At 55.0% G+C, this 15556-nt stretch overlaps 1 protein-coding gene across 1 annotated transcript; it reads left to right on the top strand.

The window, feature by feature from the left end:
- Nucleotides 1–6890: 6890 nt before the first annotated feature.
- LOC100086179 (sodium bicarbonate transporter-like protein 11) lies at nt 6891–10662 on the top strand. Its single transcript, XM_039912195.1, has 5 exons — nt 6891–6967; nt 8508–8655; nt 8938–9230; nt 9586–9692; nt 10540–10662. Exons 1-5 carry the CDS (start codon nt 6891–6893, stop codon nt 10608–10610), a joined length of 696 nt encoding a protein of 231 aa, XP_039768129.1. The 3' UTR covers nt 10611–10662.
- Nucleotides 10663–15556: the final 4894 nt, after the last annotated feature.

Genomic DNA, 15556 nt, shown 5'->3' with positions numbered 1-15556 from the left:
TAGATTGTAAGCTCCTAAGGGGCAAGGGCTGTATTGACTCCACCCAAATTGCCGAAGAAGTTGCTTACTGGGGTATGTTCTCCCTCACGTCAGGCCAAACTTGGGATCAGATTGCCCAGTCATGCTCAATTTTGGGGGGTGTTGGGGGTGGGGAAGTCAAGGGTGGTGGACCAGAGTGGCCCTGGTAAGTGTTCAGGAACTTGGTTGTGTGAAGAGAAAAGGCAGAAGCACAGCTTTTTTCTGGTCCCTGGAGAAGTGTCCCGTACAATCCTGCTCGGAGGTAAGATGCTGGGGAATTGGGTGGGTGGATCTGTTGGGGAGGGGGTCTGGTTTGGAGCATTCCTTGGGTAAGCTAACACTTACCCAACACTTAACACTTCAGTTGGGATTTTTCTCCTGCCTTGGGGTGACCAAGACAGCCAGGGCCTCCCTGGCAGGGTGTCTGAGTGGCAGCCGCTCTGTCCTGTCTCTGCCTAGCTCTGTCTTGATAGGGTTTCTCTCTCACCCTTTCTCTCTCTTTCTTTCTCCCTGGCTGCAGTCCAGCTGAGGGGTGGGGCTAGAGGCAAGACTGGGCACCCATGACAGCACCCCCTGACCTGAGCAGGGGGGCAGAGCGAGATTGCCCCGAGACCTAATCAAGTGTATCCTTAGGTCCAAGCAAGTAGCTTGAGCCCTGGATGCAACATGGGAAACCCACTCCCCTCATCCATTATGCCTCCTTGAGAACATCTTGGTGCAGACAGGACAGTGAGGGTCGTGCCCTAAGCCTGGGGATGTTTGGGCTCCTTTTTGGGTAAGTGGGAGGAATCGATGGTATTTCTTGAGCACTCTAATAAGTGCTTGAGAGAGTAGAGTGAAGGGCTCCTTTTCCCCCGCCACACACACACACAATCTACTGCCTCCTTATAGTCCCAAACTCAGAACGGTGACCGAGTCTGCTCCTGGCCCCGTAGTAACCGGCGATGAGGTTCCTCCCCAAAGTCCCATGTCCCGATCCCTGGCTGGGCTCTGGGTTCCCCCATCAGAGACCCATCTGAGCATCCCCTGCCACCTGCGATTGTCTGGCACTCTCCCCACAAGGTGGGCTGGGGTGTACATCATCCACCAAGCAACGGTCCTATCCATCCCCAGGAAGCCCATAGCGCCGAAACAGATCACCAGACGGCATAGACAGTGGAGGTTTAACCTGCCACTTGTGGGACACCATGGGCACTGAGCCAATCCACCCCCACCCCCCCACAGGTGAGCCGTTTGGGCCGGACTGCTCTCCCCTGGCCACCCCCTAGCCCAGAACTGTATCCCCTCCCTCCAAATGATGCCATTTCCTATGGGGGTCAAGGATCAAATATAGCCTTGTGAGTGCCATACCAGTCCTATTTCATCTCCAAGAGGTGATGGGGTGTGTGTGTGTGTGTGTCTTGTGAGAGCAGGGATGAGAAGCAGCAGGTGGAGGGGCCACCCCTCTTTGGAAAGGGAGATGGGTTCTGGAAACAGGAGTCTGGAGCTCTGGACAGGTACTTGATCACTGATCTGACAGTGGGGAGAGTAACGGCTGGGGCCCTTAATTCTGTAGTGGCTTTGCCACTTGTCAGTTGTGTGACCTTGGGCAAGTAACTTCACTTCTATGTGCCTCAGTTACCTCATCTGCAAAATGGGGATTAAAAAAGTGTGAACCCCACGTGAGACAACCGGTTGACCTTGTATCTACCCCAGAGCTTAGAACAGTGCTGGGCACATAGTAAGCGCTTAACAAATACCAACATTATCATTATTATTATAGTCAATCTGAACTTCCCCGCTCCTGGTCTTTAGAGTTTCCTGTCCATCTCTGGCTTCAAGAGTACAGACCCTTTCCTGTCTTATGGCAGGGAAGGGGGTGGGGGTGCCCTGTGGGAGCGGGGATGAGGGGCAGGAGGAGTAAGGAGTGTAAAAACTTCTCACTCTGGGCTTCAAGGTTCTCCATCACCTTACCCCCTCCGACCTCTCCTCCCTTCTCTCTTTCTACTGCCCACCCCGCACACTCCGCTCCTCTGCTGCTCACCTCCTCACCGTCCCTCGTTCACACCTATCCCACTGTCGACCTCTGGCCCACGTCCTACCGCTATCTTGGAATGCCCTCCCTCCTCACCTCTGCCAACCTAACTCTTCCCCTCTTCAAAGCCCTTCTGAGAGCTCACCTCCTCCAAGAGGCCTTCCCAGACTGAGCTTCCCCTTTTCCCTCTGCTCCCTCCCCCTTCTCCCCTTCACCTCCCCTCAGCTAAGCCCCCTTTCCACCCTTTCCCTCTGCTCCTCCCCCTCTCCCTTCCCCTCTCCTCAGCACTGTGCTCATTTGATGTATTTTTAATACCCTATTTATTTTAGTAATGAGGTGTACATCCCCTTGATTCTATTTGTCGTGATTAAGTTGTCTTGTTTTTGTCCGTCTATCTCCCCTGATTAGACTGTAAGCCCGTCGATGGGCAGGGATTGTCTCTATCTGTTACCGATATGTACATACCGATATGTACATTAGTACAGTGCTCTGCACGTAGTAAGCACTCAAAAAATACTATTGAATGGATGTGTCCATCTGTGTGTATGTGTGTTTGACTACCGTGTGTCCTCCAACCCTCTTGGAGGAGCAGAATAAGAGGTGGAGAGGACAAGTAGCAAATCCTAGAGTGGGAAGATGCCAAGTGTTCTTCCCCCAGCCCCCCACCTTACCCCAGGAAATGGTATAGTCTGGCCCCCTCTTCTCCTCCTCCCTTCTCTGTCCCCTTGCCTGACTAGACTCTGTAATGCCAAAGGGATCTGTGTGGAATAAAACATCTATGTTCCTCATCAGTCCTGAGCCTCTTTGAGCCCACTGATCGCTGGTAGAATTAGAATTTGAGGGCGTACCAGTTGTGCACTCAAAGCAGTAGGGATGCAACCGGCTTCTAACTTGTAGATTGACAAGCTAGGCACCCCCCACACCCCCAGATCTCATTCCTCCTCTCTCAACAAGGCAGAGTAACGGGGCTCGAGTCTTGAGAGTTCCAACAGAGGGAGTAGTCACACCTTCTTTTTCTCCTTCCTTCTCCCACTACCCAGCCTGAGGGTCTCCAGGGAAATGGCCCAGAATAGTGTGGCTCCCATCAGCTGGAGACCTTCAGATTTCTCCCTGCCCCTATCAAATATGCTAAGGTAGGAGGCAGGAACCTCTAGGCCCAAGAGGGTCAGCCGGGGTCTCGCTGGGCTTTGGGGTCCCTGGATGTGGTGGGAGGGAGGGGAGCTGGAGACTGACTTGTACGTCTGGGGCATTTGCAGCTGCCAGCTGGCTTTTGTAGAACAAAGAGGGTCGGGGGCAGAGACAAGTCCAGTGCTCGATATCCTGGCATGAAATTCTGGGTTCCCACGGAAGCCAGGGGATGTAGATGTGCACGACCTACAGACACACACCGGAAAGTGGGGGGGTGGGGGTATGCCATTGCCTTCCTCAAAAATCTTCTTGTCCATCCCCCTACCCCCGAGACTGCCTCGGTCCCAGCCCAAGTCAAATTCACCCAGATTTAGATGGTTGAGATGCATCTTGGATAATAATAATAATAATTGTGGTATTTGTTAAGCACTTACTGTGTGCCAGGCACTGTTCTAAGCACTGGGGTAGATACAAGATAATCGGGTTGGACACAGTTTCTGTCCCACGGAGGGCTCACAGTCTTAATCCTCATTTTACAGGAGAGGGAACTGAGGCCCAGAAAAGTGAAGTGACTTGCCCCACCTCACACAGCAGACAAGTGGCAGAGCTGGAATTAGAACCCAGATCCTTCTGACTCCCCGGACCCTGCTCTATCCACTAGGCCATACTGCTTCTCAAGATTTCTCAAGTCCCACTGGGTTGGAGCCGCCACCTGCCCAGAAGCCGGGGGCTAAACCTAATGACCTCGTGAAGAGCCTGTGGTTTTGGCTCGCGTGGGTTGCTGTGTCTCTGGGGTCCCAAGCCCTCACCCCAACACCTCAGAAAGCAGAATTCACAGCCCTCGGTCGCCTCTGCATCTTCCCCATCCTGGGACAGATCTTGGCCCCCTACTTTGGGACACCCAACCATGGCTTAGTGAATGGAGCCTGGGCCTGGAAGTCAGAAGGACCTGGATTCTAATCTTGGTTCTGACACATGTCTGCTGTGAGACCTTGGGCACTTCTCTGGACCTCATTTACCTCATCTATAAAATGGGTATTAAGAGAGTGAGCCCAATATGACAAAGAGACTGGGTCCAACTTGATTACCTCGTATCTACTCCAGTGCTTAGAACAGTGCTTGAGACATAGTAATCACTTAACAAGTACCATAATTATTGTTTTTATTATTAACCAAATGCTTTTTCTCCCTCCCACTTAGCACTGGGGTAGGTAGGAGCAGATGAGACAAAGTCCCTGTCTCCATACCACTTGGGGTTCACAGCCTAAGTATAGTGCTCAACACATAGAAAATGCTGAAATTATACCACAACAATGATCATTTTTGTTGTCACGATTCTACTAGGCATCATCGGAAGCAAGAAGGCACTGGGGAAGTATAACACCACCATGATTTTCCTGTACTTTGCCTGCCTGTTGCCACCATCGACTTTGGCTCCCTCAACAATGAGAACACGCACGGTGCCATCGGTAAAGCTTTGCCCTCACCTTGGGGCCCGCGATGCCAGTGGGTGGGAGGGAGCAGGGGCCAGCCTGTCCCAATCCCCCTCCCTCCCTCAGGTCGCCCCCATTGTAGTCAGCGGAAGTGGGGGTCTGGGCAGAGAGCCGGACTGCAACCAATCAGGTTGCCGGTCCAGGTTGGGATGGTCTGGGGGTCACAACCCTGGGGTTCGGACCGGTCTGGGTCATGCCTTGGGAAACAGTGCAGCCTGCTGGGTAATGATGATGATGATGATAATAATCGAGGTATTCTTTAAGTGATTACTGTGAGCCAGACACTTTATGAAGCACTGGGGTAGAGACACAGTTGTCAGGTTGAAGCTAGTCCCTGTCCCACTTGGGGCTCACAATCTCAATCTCCATTTTGCAAATGAGGTAACTGAAGCCCAGAGAAGTCAGGTGACTTGCCCAAGGTCTCACAGCAGGCAAGTGGCACGGGCCTGGACGTCGAAGGACCTGGGTTTTATTGCTGTCCCCACCTGTTGTCTGTTGTGTGACCTTGGGCATGGCACTTCACCTTTTTGTGCCTCAGCGACCTCATCTGTCGCTTCACTTCAGTTGGCCTCAGTTCCCTCATCTATAACATGGGGATGAAGACTGTGAGCCCCTTATGGACAGGGATCGAGTCCAACCTGATTAGCTTGCATTTACCCCAGTGCTTAGAACAGTGCTTGATCCATAGTAAGTGCTTAACAAATACCATCATTGTTATCATTAAGTCTCCTCTCGTGAGGTCCAGTGGGTCTGTGTGGGACCCCCAGCGAGGGGCTGGGGACGCCCAGCTGGACCACCTCGTCCCCTTGGCCAGCTGCCCGGCGCCGACCCTTAGGGTCCGTCCTGCTCTGGACAGACCCCACCCCCAGGAGGCTAGTGCAGCCCCCTGGTCATCCTCCCAAGTTGCCCCAGGGGACATCTGGGAGCAGTGGGGCCGCCACCCACCCACTGGTCCATTTTGCAGACGTGCAGAAGACTTTCTTGGGCCACTGCATTGGCGGGCTGCTGTATGCTTTGTTCTCCGGGCAGCCCCTAGTCATGCTCCTGACCACAGCCCCTCTGGTGCTCTACCTTAACTGTGAGGGCAGGACACGCCGGGCCGGGTGGGGGGATGAGGGTCCAGCGGGGGGGGGCGAACCCGGTGCCCAACACAACAGGCCCCCCTTAGGCCCATGTCTACCCCTCATACCATTGAAGCCCCTGCAGATGCCAGGGGTGGGATGCCACTCAGTGGGGCCTGACCTCTAGACTGTAAGCTCACTGTGGGCAGAGAATGTAACTGTTATGCTCTTCTATTGGATCCTCCCAAGCGCTTAGTACAGTGCTCTGCACACAGTATGTGCTCCATTACCCACTGACTGACTGACCCTTTTGGAGAGGGGCCAAATCAGGGGCCAGGATGACCCCAGCCAAGGCAGGGCTGATCCTGTGCCATGTCACTGTCTCATGAGTCAGTCTCTGCCATTCTCTTGGGCCCAGGTGGGCTGCCTCTCTCAGATCCCCCTCAAACCCCAAACCCTTCCAGCCCCCTCCCCATCCCCAGGCTGCTGGAGGTTGGCGCTATTTGGACTCAGGGCCAATCAGGCCAAGGCCCCCAGGTTTCCGTTTGTGGCATCAGCCTGGCCCTGCTGCTGACACTACCCTCTCCGGTTCCGTCCCCAACCCCCACCCCCGGGTTTGGGCCCTTTCTTTCATTCAGTGGTATTTATTGAGCTTTTAGTATATGCCAAGCAAAGTCCTCAGAGCTTGGGAGAGTACCCACAACAAGGTTACAGTCTAGAGGGGGAGACAGACATTAATACAAATTAATATGTGACAGATATGGAAGTAAGTGGTGTGGGGCTGGGAGAAGGGATGTATAAAGGGAGCAAGTCAGGGTGACCCAGAAGGGAGAGGGAAAAGAGAAAAGGAGGGCTTAGTCAGGGAAGGCCCCTTGGAGGAGATGTGCCTTCAGTAAGGCTTTGAAGGGGAGCCTCCGAGATTCTAGGAAGGCTGTGGACTCCTGTAGTGATGAAGAGGAGAAGAAAGAGGAGTCCTGTCACACACCCACAGGTTCTCAGCGGAGGTCCTGTGGCTGGCAGGGAGGGACTGCCAGTCTATGCGGGCTGAGGTCCGGGTTTGGAGCCTGGCTAGAGGACCGTCCATACGTCCTTCCCCGCGGTGAGCGGCTGGTGCCTTTCAATGATTCGGGGCATCTGCGATGACTAAAGCCTGGACCTCCATGCCTTCTACCCTTGATGGGGCTGGGGAACAGCTTTTTCCTTGCCCTCTACACCCTCTTCAACTTCAGCCTGGTCATGAAGCTCTTCAAGAGGTGGGTTCCCGGGAGTGGGGGCGGCCGAGGTCCGGGCTGGGCAGACTCCTCGCAAGGGAAGGAGGGGGCCCGCTCCCAGTAGGGTGGTTCCCTGGGCTGGGGGTGGAGCCCCGGTGGCTGTATCCCAGGGCTGTAAACCAGAAAAGGGGTGAGGTTCCTTGATGCATTCACAAGGCCCCAGTGTGGTCTTGTCAGCCACTCATATTTATTGAGCACTTGCAGTGTGCAGAGCACTGTACTAAGTGCTTAGGAGAGTAGACTACAACCACAGACAGACTCATTCCCTGCCCACAATGTGGGCAGTCTCAAGTCAGTCAGTGGTATTTACTGAGCACTTACTGTGTGCAGAGCACTGTACTAAGCCCTTGGCAGAGTACACTACAACCACAAACATAATGGGAGTAAAAGGGGTCTGTTGATCGGGCCTGGGGTGGTGAGACATGTGATGCGAGGCCTTGTATCTCGTCCACGTGCCGTGGATTGTGACCGACTGCTGTCCATCTGTCCATCCACCTGTGTCCCCACCCTCTGGTCCTTCCACCTCCCCGGTGTCTCGCCTGCCGGCCTCAGATCCACAGAGGAGATCGTCGCCCTGTTCATCTCCATCACCTTGTGCTCAATGCCGTCAAAGGGATCATCAAAAGTGAGTCCCGGCCCCCTTCCCCTCTGCTGTCCCCCCCACTCTCCGGGGCTCTTCGGAGATCCGGGAGGTAGCGTGGCCAAGCAGGCAACTGGGATGGCTGGCCCGGGCAGGCACTGCCAAGGCAGAATTCTGAAAGGGGGCCTCCCACATTCAAGCCGGGCAGACCTGGGTCTTGAGAAGTGCACTGGAAGTGCTCACACCGGAGGCTGCTCCTCCCCAGCCTCCAGACCCTCGTTCCCAGTGCTTGAAGCTGCTCTCCCATCATTTGATCTTGATCTTTGCCCTTCCCAGAAGTAGCTGGTGACAGGACAGGCATCAAAAGTGCTCGGGGCAGGGTTGAGGACTGTAAGGGTTGTCCTGCCAATGGACCCCCGGCATGGTGACCCTCTCTCACCCCCTACCCCCCAAACCCACAGTGCTCTTTCAGAGGTACCTGACAACTCTTCCTCCCAGAATGAGCTCCTCTAGTGTCCCGGAAGTTCCTTACCCTCCTGCCCCCTCCCAGCTCTGGCTCTGACTGGCATCAGAACAGCATGGCATAGTGTCTAGAGCACGGGTCTGGGAGTCAGAAGGTCATGTGTTGTAATCCCGCCTCTGCCACCTGTCTGCTGGGTGACCAGGCTCAAGTCACTTCTCTGGACCTCAGTTATGTTATCTGTAAAATGGGGATTAAGACTGTGAGCCCCACGTGGGACAGCAACTGGGTCCAACCTGATTTGCTTGTTTCCACCCCAGCGCTTAGTACAGAGTCTGATACATGGTAAGCACTTAAATACCGCAGTTTTTATCAACATTATTATTATTATCGAGGGGAACATGTTCAAGGCCAGGAAAGTCATCTGACTCGAACCGAAGGTGTTCAACCCCACCCCATCCTTGACACCTAATCTGCTTCAGCCCCATCTCGGCCTCCTCCCCAGCCCTGATGCACCTGGGCCAGAGAAAGGCGTTGAAGGTCTCCACCTCCTACCTGGGTTCCCTTCCCTCCGTTATTCCATGTACGAAGTCCCAGGCAAAACTGGGCTCCTGCCGGGACCAGGCTGAGGTGGGTACTCAGATGGGCTCGTTGGGTTTGACATCATGAACTGGGTGTTCAGGCCCCTCAGAGACATGGAGATTTGAGGACCTGCCTGGCTCATTGAGTCCTTAGCAATGAACCCATGTTCACTGTGGAGGTTGGGGTATGTGATTGAGTGAGAGGCAGACAGAGAGAGGGTGTATGTGTTTTTGTTTTTGTATACATAGTTGTGTGTGTGTGTGTGTGTGTGTGTCCGGGAGGACCACCAGCCCTGGTTCGGAGACGGTGTCCTGGTGGGCTGGGCCGTGATACTTGGATACGTGGTTGCTTGCTCGACACCTCCCATCAGTTTTCAGGAAATACTACTATGGTGAGCCCTTGGGCGGCCACCCCTGCTCAACAGAAGCAACCCCTGGCCTCCCCAACCTTGGCCTCAACACGAACCTCCTGTTGAACTCGTCAGTCGGCCGCTCGCTGTGCCCTCAGAACCAGACTGGCGGGCACGAGCTGGTGCACTACGGTCAGGAGACAGCCGTGCCGAGCCTCATGCATATGCTGGGGACCTTCTGGCTAGGCCACACCCTCTACCAGTTCAAGAAGAGGTGAGCTGGTAGAAGATCCAGGGCAGCTGACCCGGGCCCAACCGGACAGTGCAAGGGGCCCAGGACCAAGGGAAGGGATGGGGGGATGGAGGGCAGATGGTCTGCATGTGGGGAAGGCCCCTCCCCAACCCCCAGTTCCTCCCACACACACTTGGATGTTGGGGGAGAAGCAGGGGAAGAATATACAGTCCCTGCCTTCAAGGTCTGATGGGTAAGTAAGGACACACACGCGCACACACACACACAATCGGAGTGACTGGAATCAGGCCGAGGGTCAATCCAGGCTGGCTCCTCGATAGAAGTAGTGCTCAGCTTTGGAAGGAAACACAGTCCCCGGTATGCTTAACTTCCGCAGCCCCTACCTGCAAGGCCACGTTTGGGAGATCCTGTCTGACTGTGCGCTGCCCATCTTGGTGCTCACCTTCTCCCTTGTGGGCTCCTATTTCTTCTGGGAAATCGAGAGTAAGTGCGCCCCGGGGATGTCCTGCGTTATCGCCCACCCAACCCGCTTTGCCTGAGGGCACCTCTGTCAAGCTGAGTCCTCTTCCCTGGCCGCCCAGGTTTGGGGCCCAACTTCCGGGCCCTGACCTGAGTCTGAGGTGGGTCAGATGGGTCATCCCAGCCATGCTGCAGATTTCCGGCGGATGTGGGGGTGGAGGGGTCAAGGGGAGAGGAGTGGGGGTGTCTGGACGGGGCCCGGCCGTGCAGATCGGTATTTCCATTCCTCCGATGATGTGGGCAGGAACCACATTGCCGGCTCATGTGAACGGCCTCAGGAGGAAGCGTGGGAGTGGGCGCGGTTGGCGGGGGGGACCCTCTGGCCCAATCCAGGTGGGAAGAGGGGAGGGTGACACAGGGATCTGGGGGTGAGGGTGCCATTCGTTCTGTTCAGTGCACCAACTTGGCTGTGGCATTTGCCCCTTCCTCTGGCGCTAGAGCAAGAGGGCCCGGACGCATGAGGGAGTGGAGGAGACCAGATCCAGGATAGGGATGGGGAAATAACCAGGATGGGAAGGGGGTGGGCTCCTCACGGCCCCTCCCCGCCCCCGATAGTGTCCAGGTTCAGCTACAAACCCAATAATAGTCTGTTTGAGATGGCACCGGTGCACCTGCTGTCCATTGGTGTGGCCCTGAGTGTTATAGGGCTGGGCTTCTTGCTCTTGATGCTCTTCTTCATCAAGCAGAACATCATGGCATAGCTGGCCAATGTTCCGGAGAACAGGTAGGCCCCCGGCCCGCGCCCCTTCCCCCTCCACCCCCACCAGGTCGGTCCTGACTTCCCTCTGCCTCATCTTTTGGATTGGGTCAGATGCGGTTCCAGCAGGAGGAAGCAGTGCCAGAGACTGGGGACCCCAGACTCAGAGAAGCAGTACGGCCTAGTGGAGAAAGCCTGGGAGTCAAAAGGACCTGGGTTCTAATCCCGGCTTCTCCAGTTGTCTGCTGTGTGACCTTAGGTGAGTCCTGTCACTTCTCTGGGCCTCAGTTACCTCATCTATAAAATGGGGATTAAGACTGTTCGCCCCATGCTGGATATGGACTCTGTCCAACCTGACAATATTGTATATACTCCAACACTTAGAACAGTGTCTGGCAACTAGTAAGTGCTTAACAAATACCATTAAAAAAAATAAGTAGGGGAGTGAGCCAGAAAGGCCTCTGTGGGACCCTGGCACAGCACTCTCTCTCTCTGTCTGATCTACCTCCTCATTTAATAAGGGAGAGAGGGGCTCAACTCAGTTCCTCCTTGTATTATCATAATTATTGTTGATATTAGTATAGGTGTTAAGTGTAGGTTTCAGATAGAAACCTATATTGCCCAACACTGTTCTAAGCCCTGGGGCACTTAGACGTTAATCAAGTTGGACAGAGGCCCCACCCCCAAGGGACTCATGGTCTAAATAGGAGGGAGTAGGATTTAATCCCCATTTTACAGATGAGGTAACTGAGACCCAAAAAGGTGAAGGGACCTGCCCAAGGCCACTCAGCAGACACGGGGAGGGGGAGCTGGGATTAGAACCCAGGTCCTCTGATTCCAAGGCCCGGGCTCTTGCCACTAGGCCCCACTGCTTCCCGCATGGCTTGTTGAGTGTGTGTATGTGTGTGTGTGTGTGTGTTTGTGTCTTTGTGAGAGTGTTTTGGGGGTACCTGACCCTGGATGTCTGTGGTCCATACACAGGTTGGTGAAGGGCACAGCCTACCACTGGGACCTGCCGCTGGTGGCTCTAATCAACATGGGGCTGTCCCTGTTCAGTCTACCCTGGATCTATGCCACCTTCCCACACTCCCCCAAATCTGGACATAAGTGGTGTGGGGCTGGAAGGGGGGATGAATCAAGGGAGCAAGTCGGGGCAATGCAGAAGGGAGTGGGAGAAGAGGAAAGGGGGGCTTAGTCAAGGAAGGCCTCTTTCAGGAGATGGGCCTTCAGTAAGGTTTTGAAGTAGGGGAGTGTCACTGTCAGATTTGAGGAACGATGTGAAGATGAAGATGGATTGGCCAGTCCGGACCTCTCTGCCCCCTTCCCCAGGATCGTGAGTGTGAAGGAGACTCCACTGACCACCCTGGTGGCCAACGTCCTGGTGGAGTTTTCCTTCCTGCTGCTGCCATTCCCGCTGCAGTGGATCCCAAAGCCCATGCTCTATGGCCTGTTCCTCTACATCGTCCTCACCTCCATCGACGGCAACCAGCTTCGAGTGGGTCGACCCTAGTGCTCAAGGAACAGGTCCCGAGCCCCCTCCCGCCCCCGTGTCCAGTTGCCCCCTGCCCTGGCCTTGTCGGGAGGTGGAGGGGGATGCTGACCCCAATCTCCCTGATCCCTCACCCATGGGCCTGGGCTGACGTCTGTAAGCCCAACTCACATCCACCCGGTGGCCCCCTTCTCTCTCTCTCCGCAAATGGCCTACTCTCCGATGGATTACATCCGGCGGGTGCCCCAGCGAACCATCCACTACCTCACGTGGGCTGCAGGTGCTCCAGCTGCTGTTGCTCTGTGCATTTGACATGTCCCCGCTGCCCTACATGAAGATAATCTTCCCCCTCATCGTGATTGCCATGATCCCATTGGGTGCCCGCCTCAACCTCTTCCGCCTCCCCGGGGCACCCTCCGATCTCTCCTCGGACTGAGAGGGTCTATGGGCCTATCTTTTTCAGTCATTTATTCAATCTTATTTATTGAGCACTTATTGTGTGCAGAGCACTGTACGAAGTGCTTGGGAGAGTACAATACAACAATAAACAGACATTCCCAGCCCACAGTGAGCTTACAGTCTAGAGACTGCATGGGAAGCATGGCTGCTCTGCACACAGTAAGTGTTCAGTAAATATGAATGAATGAATGAATGAATGAATGAATGAATGAATGAATGAGGTCAGACTGGATTTGGGAACTCGGGCCCCCAGTCGGTCAATCATATTTATTGAGCACTTACTGAGTGCAGAGCACTGTTCTAAGTGCGTGGCAGAGTACAGTACTACAATACAGTGGACACATTCCCCGCCTTTAATGAGCCTACAGTCTAGAGGAAAACATAGCCTTGTTGATGATGTTTGAAAACCTCCAGGGGCTCCCCTGCCGCCCAGCCTTATCAGAAGCAGTGTGGCATAGTGGATGAAGTTTCTGCCTCCGAGTCAAAAGGTCGTGGGTTCTAATCCCAGCTCCACCACGTGTCTGCTGTGACCTTGGACAAATCACTTCACTTCTCTGGGCCTCAGTTGTCTCATCTGTAAAGTGGGGATTGAGACTGTGAGCCCAATGCAAGACAGAGACAGTCCAACCCAATTTGCTTGTACTCACCCCAGCTCTTAGTACAGTGTCTGGCAGATAGTAAGTGCTTAACAAATACCGTCATTATTATTATTATCATAAGGGGAGAACAGTAGAGTTCAGCAGGGACTCCCCCTCCCAATCGAGGCTCCCTTAACTGTCGGTCTCCCCGCTCAGCTCTGCCACCCCACCTGCGACTCCCCCCCCAACTGTCTGTGTCTCCCCTAGGTACAATCTGCTGCCCAGAATCATCAAAGCCAAGTACCTAGATGCCGTGGATGCAGAGCACTAGGTGTGAACATGTGCTGGCCCGGCTTAGCAGTACTCTGGCCTCCCTGCCCCCCAGGCTCTTCCTGCCTCCAACCCGGGCATAGCACCTCGGAGAGTTGTGGGCACTGCCGGGGGGGGGGGGGGAAAGCCTGGCCTTGGCTGGACCTGGCAGGCCCTTGGGAGTCCACTGGACCCACAGACCCTCAAAGGCCCAGGCTTTTGGACCCCCAGGGATCTGGTCATCAGGCCACCATGCCTCCAGCCATACCCGTTGTCATCCTGGAACGGCCTGGGCTGCTTGGGGGCCGGAAACCGGGATTCTTCCCTTCCGCTGCCATCCTCCTTCCCCAGTACCAAAGTCGGGGTCCCACTTGTCCCCTAGGGCAGGTGTGACCTGAAGGTCACCCCAAATTGTTAACATCCCATAGTCAGAAGCATTCAGGCCCAACATGAGAACCTCCCCCCCCAAACTCTGGCCAGGAGTTAGGCTTCCCTAGTTTGGGCAGTCACAGCTGCACTGGTCAGGCTTCAACCACACCAAGGCTGGTACATAGCTGGTTCCCCGGGAACAGAGGAATAGACAGATCTGGGTGTGTGCCAGCGTGGGCCGGCCTACTGGAGTGTGGCCGGCCTGCTGGAGAGAGCTCTGGCCCTCTGCCCCCCAGAGACAAGCATTTTGGCACCCAGAGATCTGCATCCTGCTGCAGATCTGGGGTTCTCCTCTCACCCCTCTTTCTGCCTGCAATCACCAGCTCTGGGCCCTCCTACCTGCCCGGCTGTTCTCATCCTTGAGGTCCTCTCTGCCCGGTCATTAACCATGGAGGCAGCACTTCCATACCCTAGACCAAGCACCCTCTACCTTAGTCAGGAACTGGTTTGGGGTGGGAAGTGCCAGTGCCCACAACAGGGAGGTAATTCCTCTCCTCTGGCAGAATCAGATTCCATACTCCCTCAGCTTTGGGAAGACTTAGACTGGGTACTCTCTGTCCCTTAGGGAGAGGGCAGACTGGGAGTTGCTGACTGTGCCCCCCCCACCCCCTCACCCAGGTATTTTGAAGAGTGGAAGGAGAAGCCCGATGGGTAGAGTTTGGCTTTGTCTTGGACTTCTCCTCTCAGGGGCTACAGCGGTGGGGCGGTGACGGGGGTAGGGAGGTGGAAGTCTCCAGGGGCTGCAGCTCCTCCCCAGCTGGTGCTTTGAATTCTGGGGATCAGCCCAGTGGGGAAGAGAAGACAGGCACACAGGTGAGGGTCCAACAAAGCCCAAGATTGGAGTTAATGGAGGTGTTGTAGGGGCTAGAGGCGAGGGAATCACTGAAGCCAGGACCGGGTTGTTGGTGGTGGGGGAGGGGTCTCTCAGTGGCCAGCCCGGGGCGGGCCAGGGGACGTGGGCTCAAATGCTTCCCCACCAGCCAGGCACTGTCCCACGGCCTCCCAGTCTGGACCCTGGGGCCACCAGGTCACTAGGTCCGGGGCAGGGGCTGCTTGCTCAGAGGGAAGGGCCATTGGCATCTGGACTCCCTCCCCACTGGATGGTGGTAGGTGGGCATAATCTCTATATCTGGGGTCATTCATTCATTCATTCAATAGTATTTATTGAGCGCTTACTATGTGCAGAGCACTGTACTAAGCTCTTGGAATGAACATTTCGGCAACAGATAGAGACAGTCCCTGCCATTTGACAGGGACTTAAGCTTACAGTCTAATCGGGGGAGTCAGACAGACAAGAACAATGGCAATAAATAGAGTCAAGGGGAAGAACATCTCGTAAAAACAATGGCAATAGAATCAAGGCGATGTACATTTATTAACAAAATAAATAGGGTAATGTAAATATATACAGTTGAGCGGACGAGTACAGTGCTGAGGGGATGGGAAGGGAGAGGAGGAGGAGCAGAGGGAGATGGGGGGAAAAGAGGGTTAAGCTGCGGAGAGGTGAAGGGGGGACGGGAGAGAGCAAGTCCTGAAGGTCTGAGGGATGAGGGAGTTCCTGTCATTGCAGCGGGGGGGGAGTACCCCAATATTCTCATCCCTTCTGGACTCACCCCAACTGGACATCCCCCAGCACTACCCCCAGACCCTTATGCCCAGTGCCCAGACTCCATGCACAGAGGCCCTGCTCACCTCCTGCTCTCAAGCAGGCCTGGGGAAGGGGCTTGAGGGGTCTCTGCTCTCCTCCATCCCCACCTTCCCCCGCATGTCCTCCCCCACCCCCCGCCCCCTCGCCCCCCACGAGGGCCTTGACGCCAGAGATGTTTCAGGGAGATAGTTGATGCATATTTTCTTTTCATAAAAGAGT

This window comes from Ornithorhynchus anatinus, chromosome 5 (assembly GCF_004115215.2).
Source record: "Ornithorhynchus anatinus isolate Pmale09 chromosome 5, mOrnAna1.pri.v4, whole genome shotgun sequence".
In the NCBI taxonomy this organism is placed as follows: domain Eukaryota; kingdom Metazoa; phylum Chordata; class Mammalia; order Monotremata; family Ornithorhynchidae; genus Ornithorhynchus; species Ornithorhynchus anatinus.
This window is presented reverse-complemented; position numbering and strand designations above follow the sequence as displayed.

Coding starts and splice junctions, on each gene's coding strand:
- LOC100086179 (XM_039912195.1), top strand. CDS start 6,891: ATGGGGCTGGGGAACAGCTTTTTCCTTGCCCTCTACACCCTCTTCAAC. Junction 6,968..8,507: donor GTCATGAAGCTCTTCAAGAG/GTGGGTTCCCGG, acceptor AATCTGCTTCAG/CCCCATCTCGGCCTCCTCCC. Junction 9,231..9,585: donor CTCTACCAGTTCAAGAAGAG/GTGAGCTGGTAG, acceptor TAACTTCCGCAG/CCCCTACCTGCAAGGCCACG.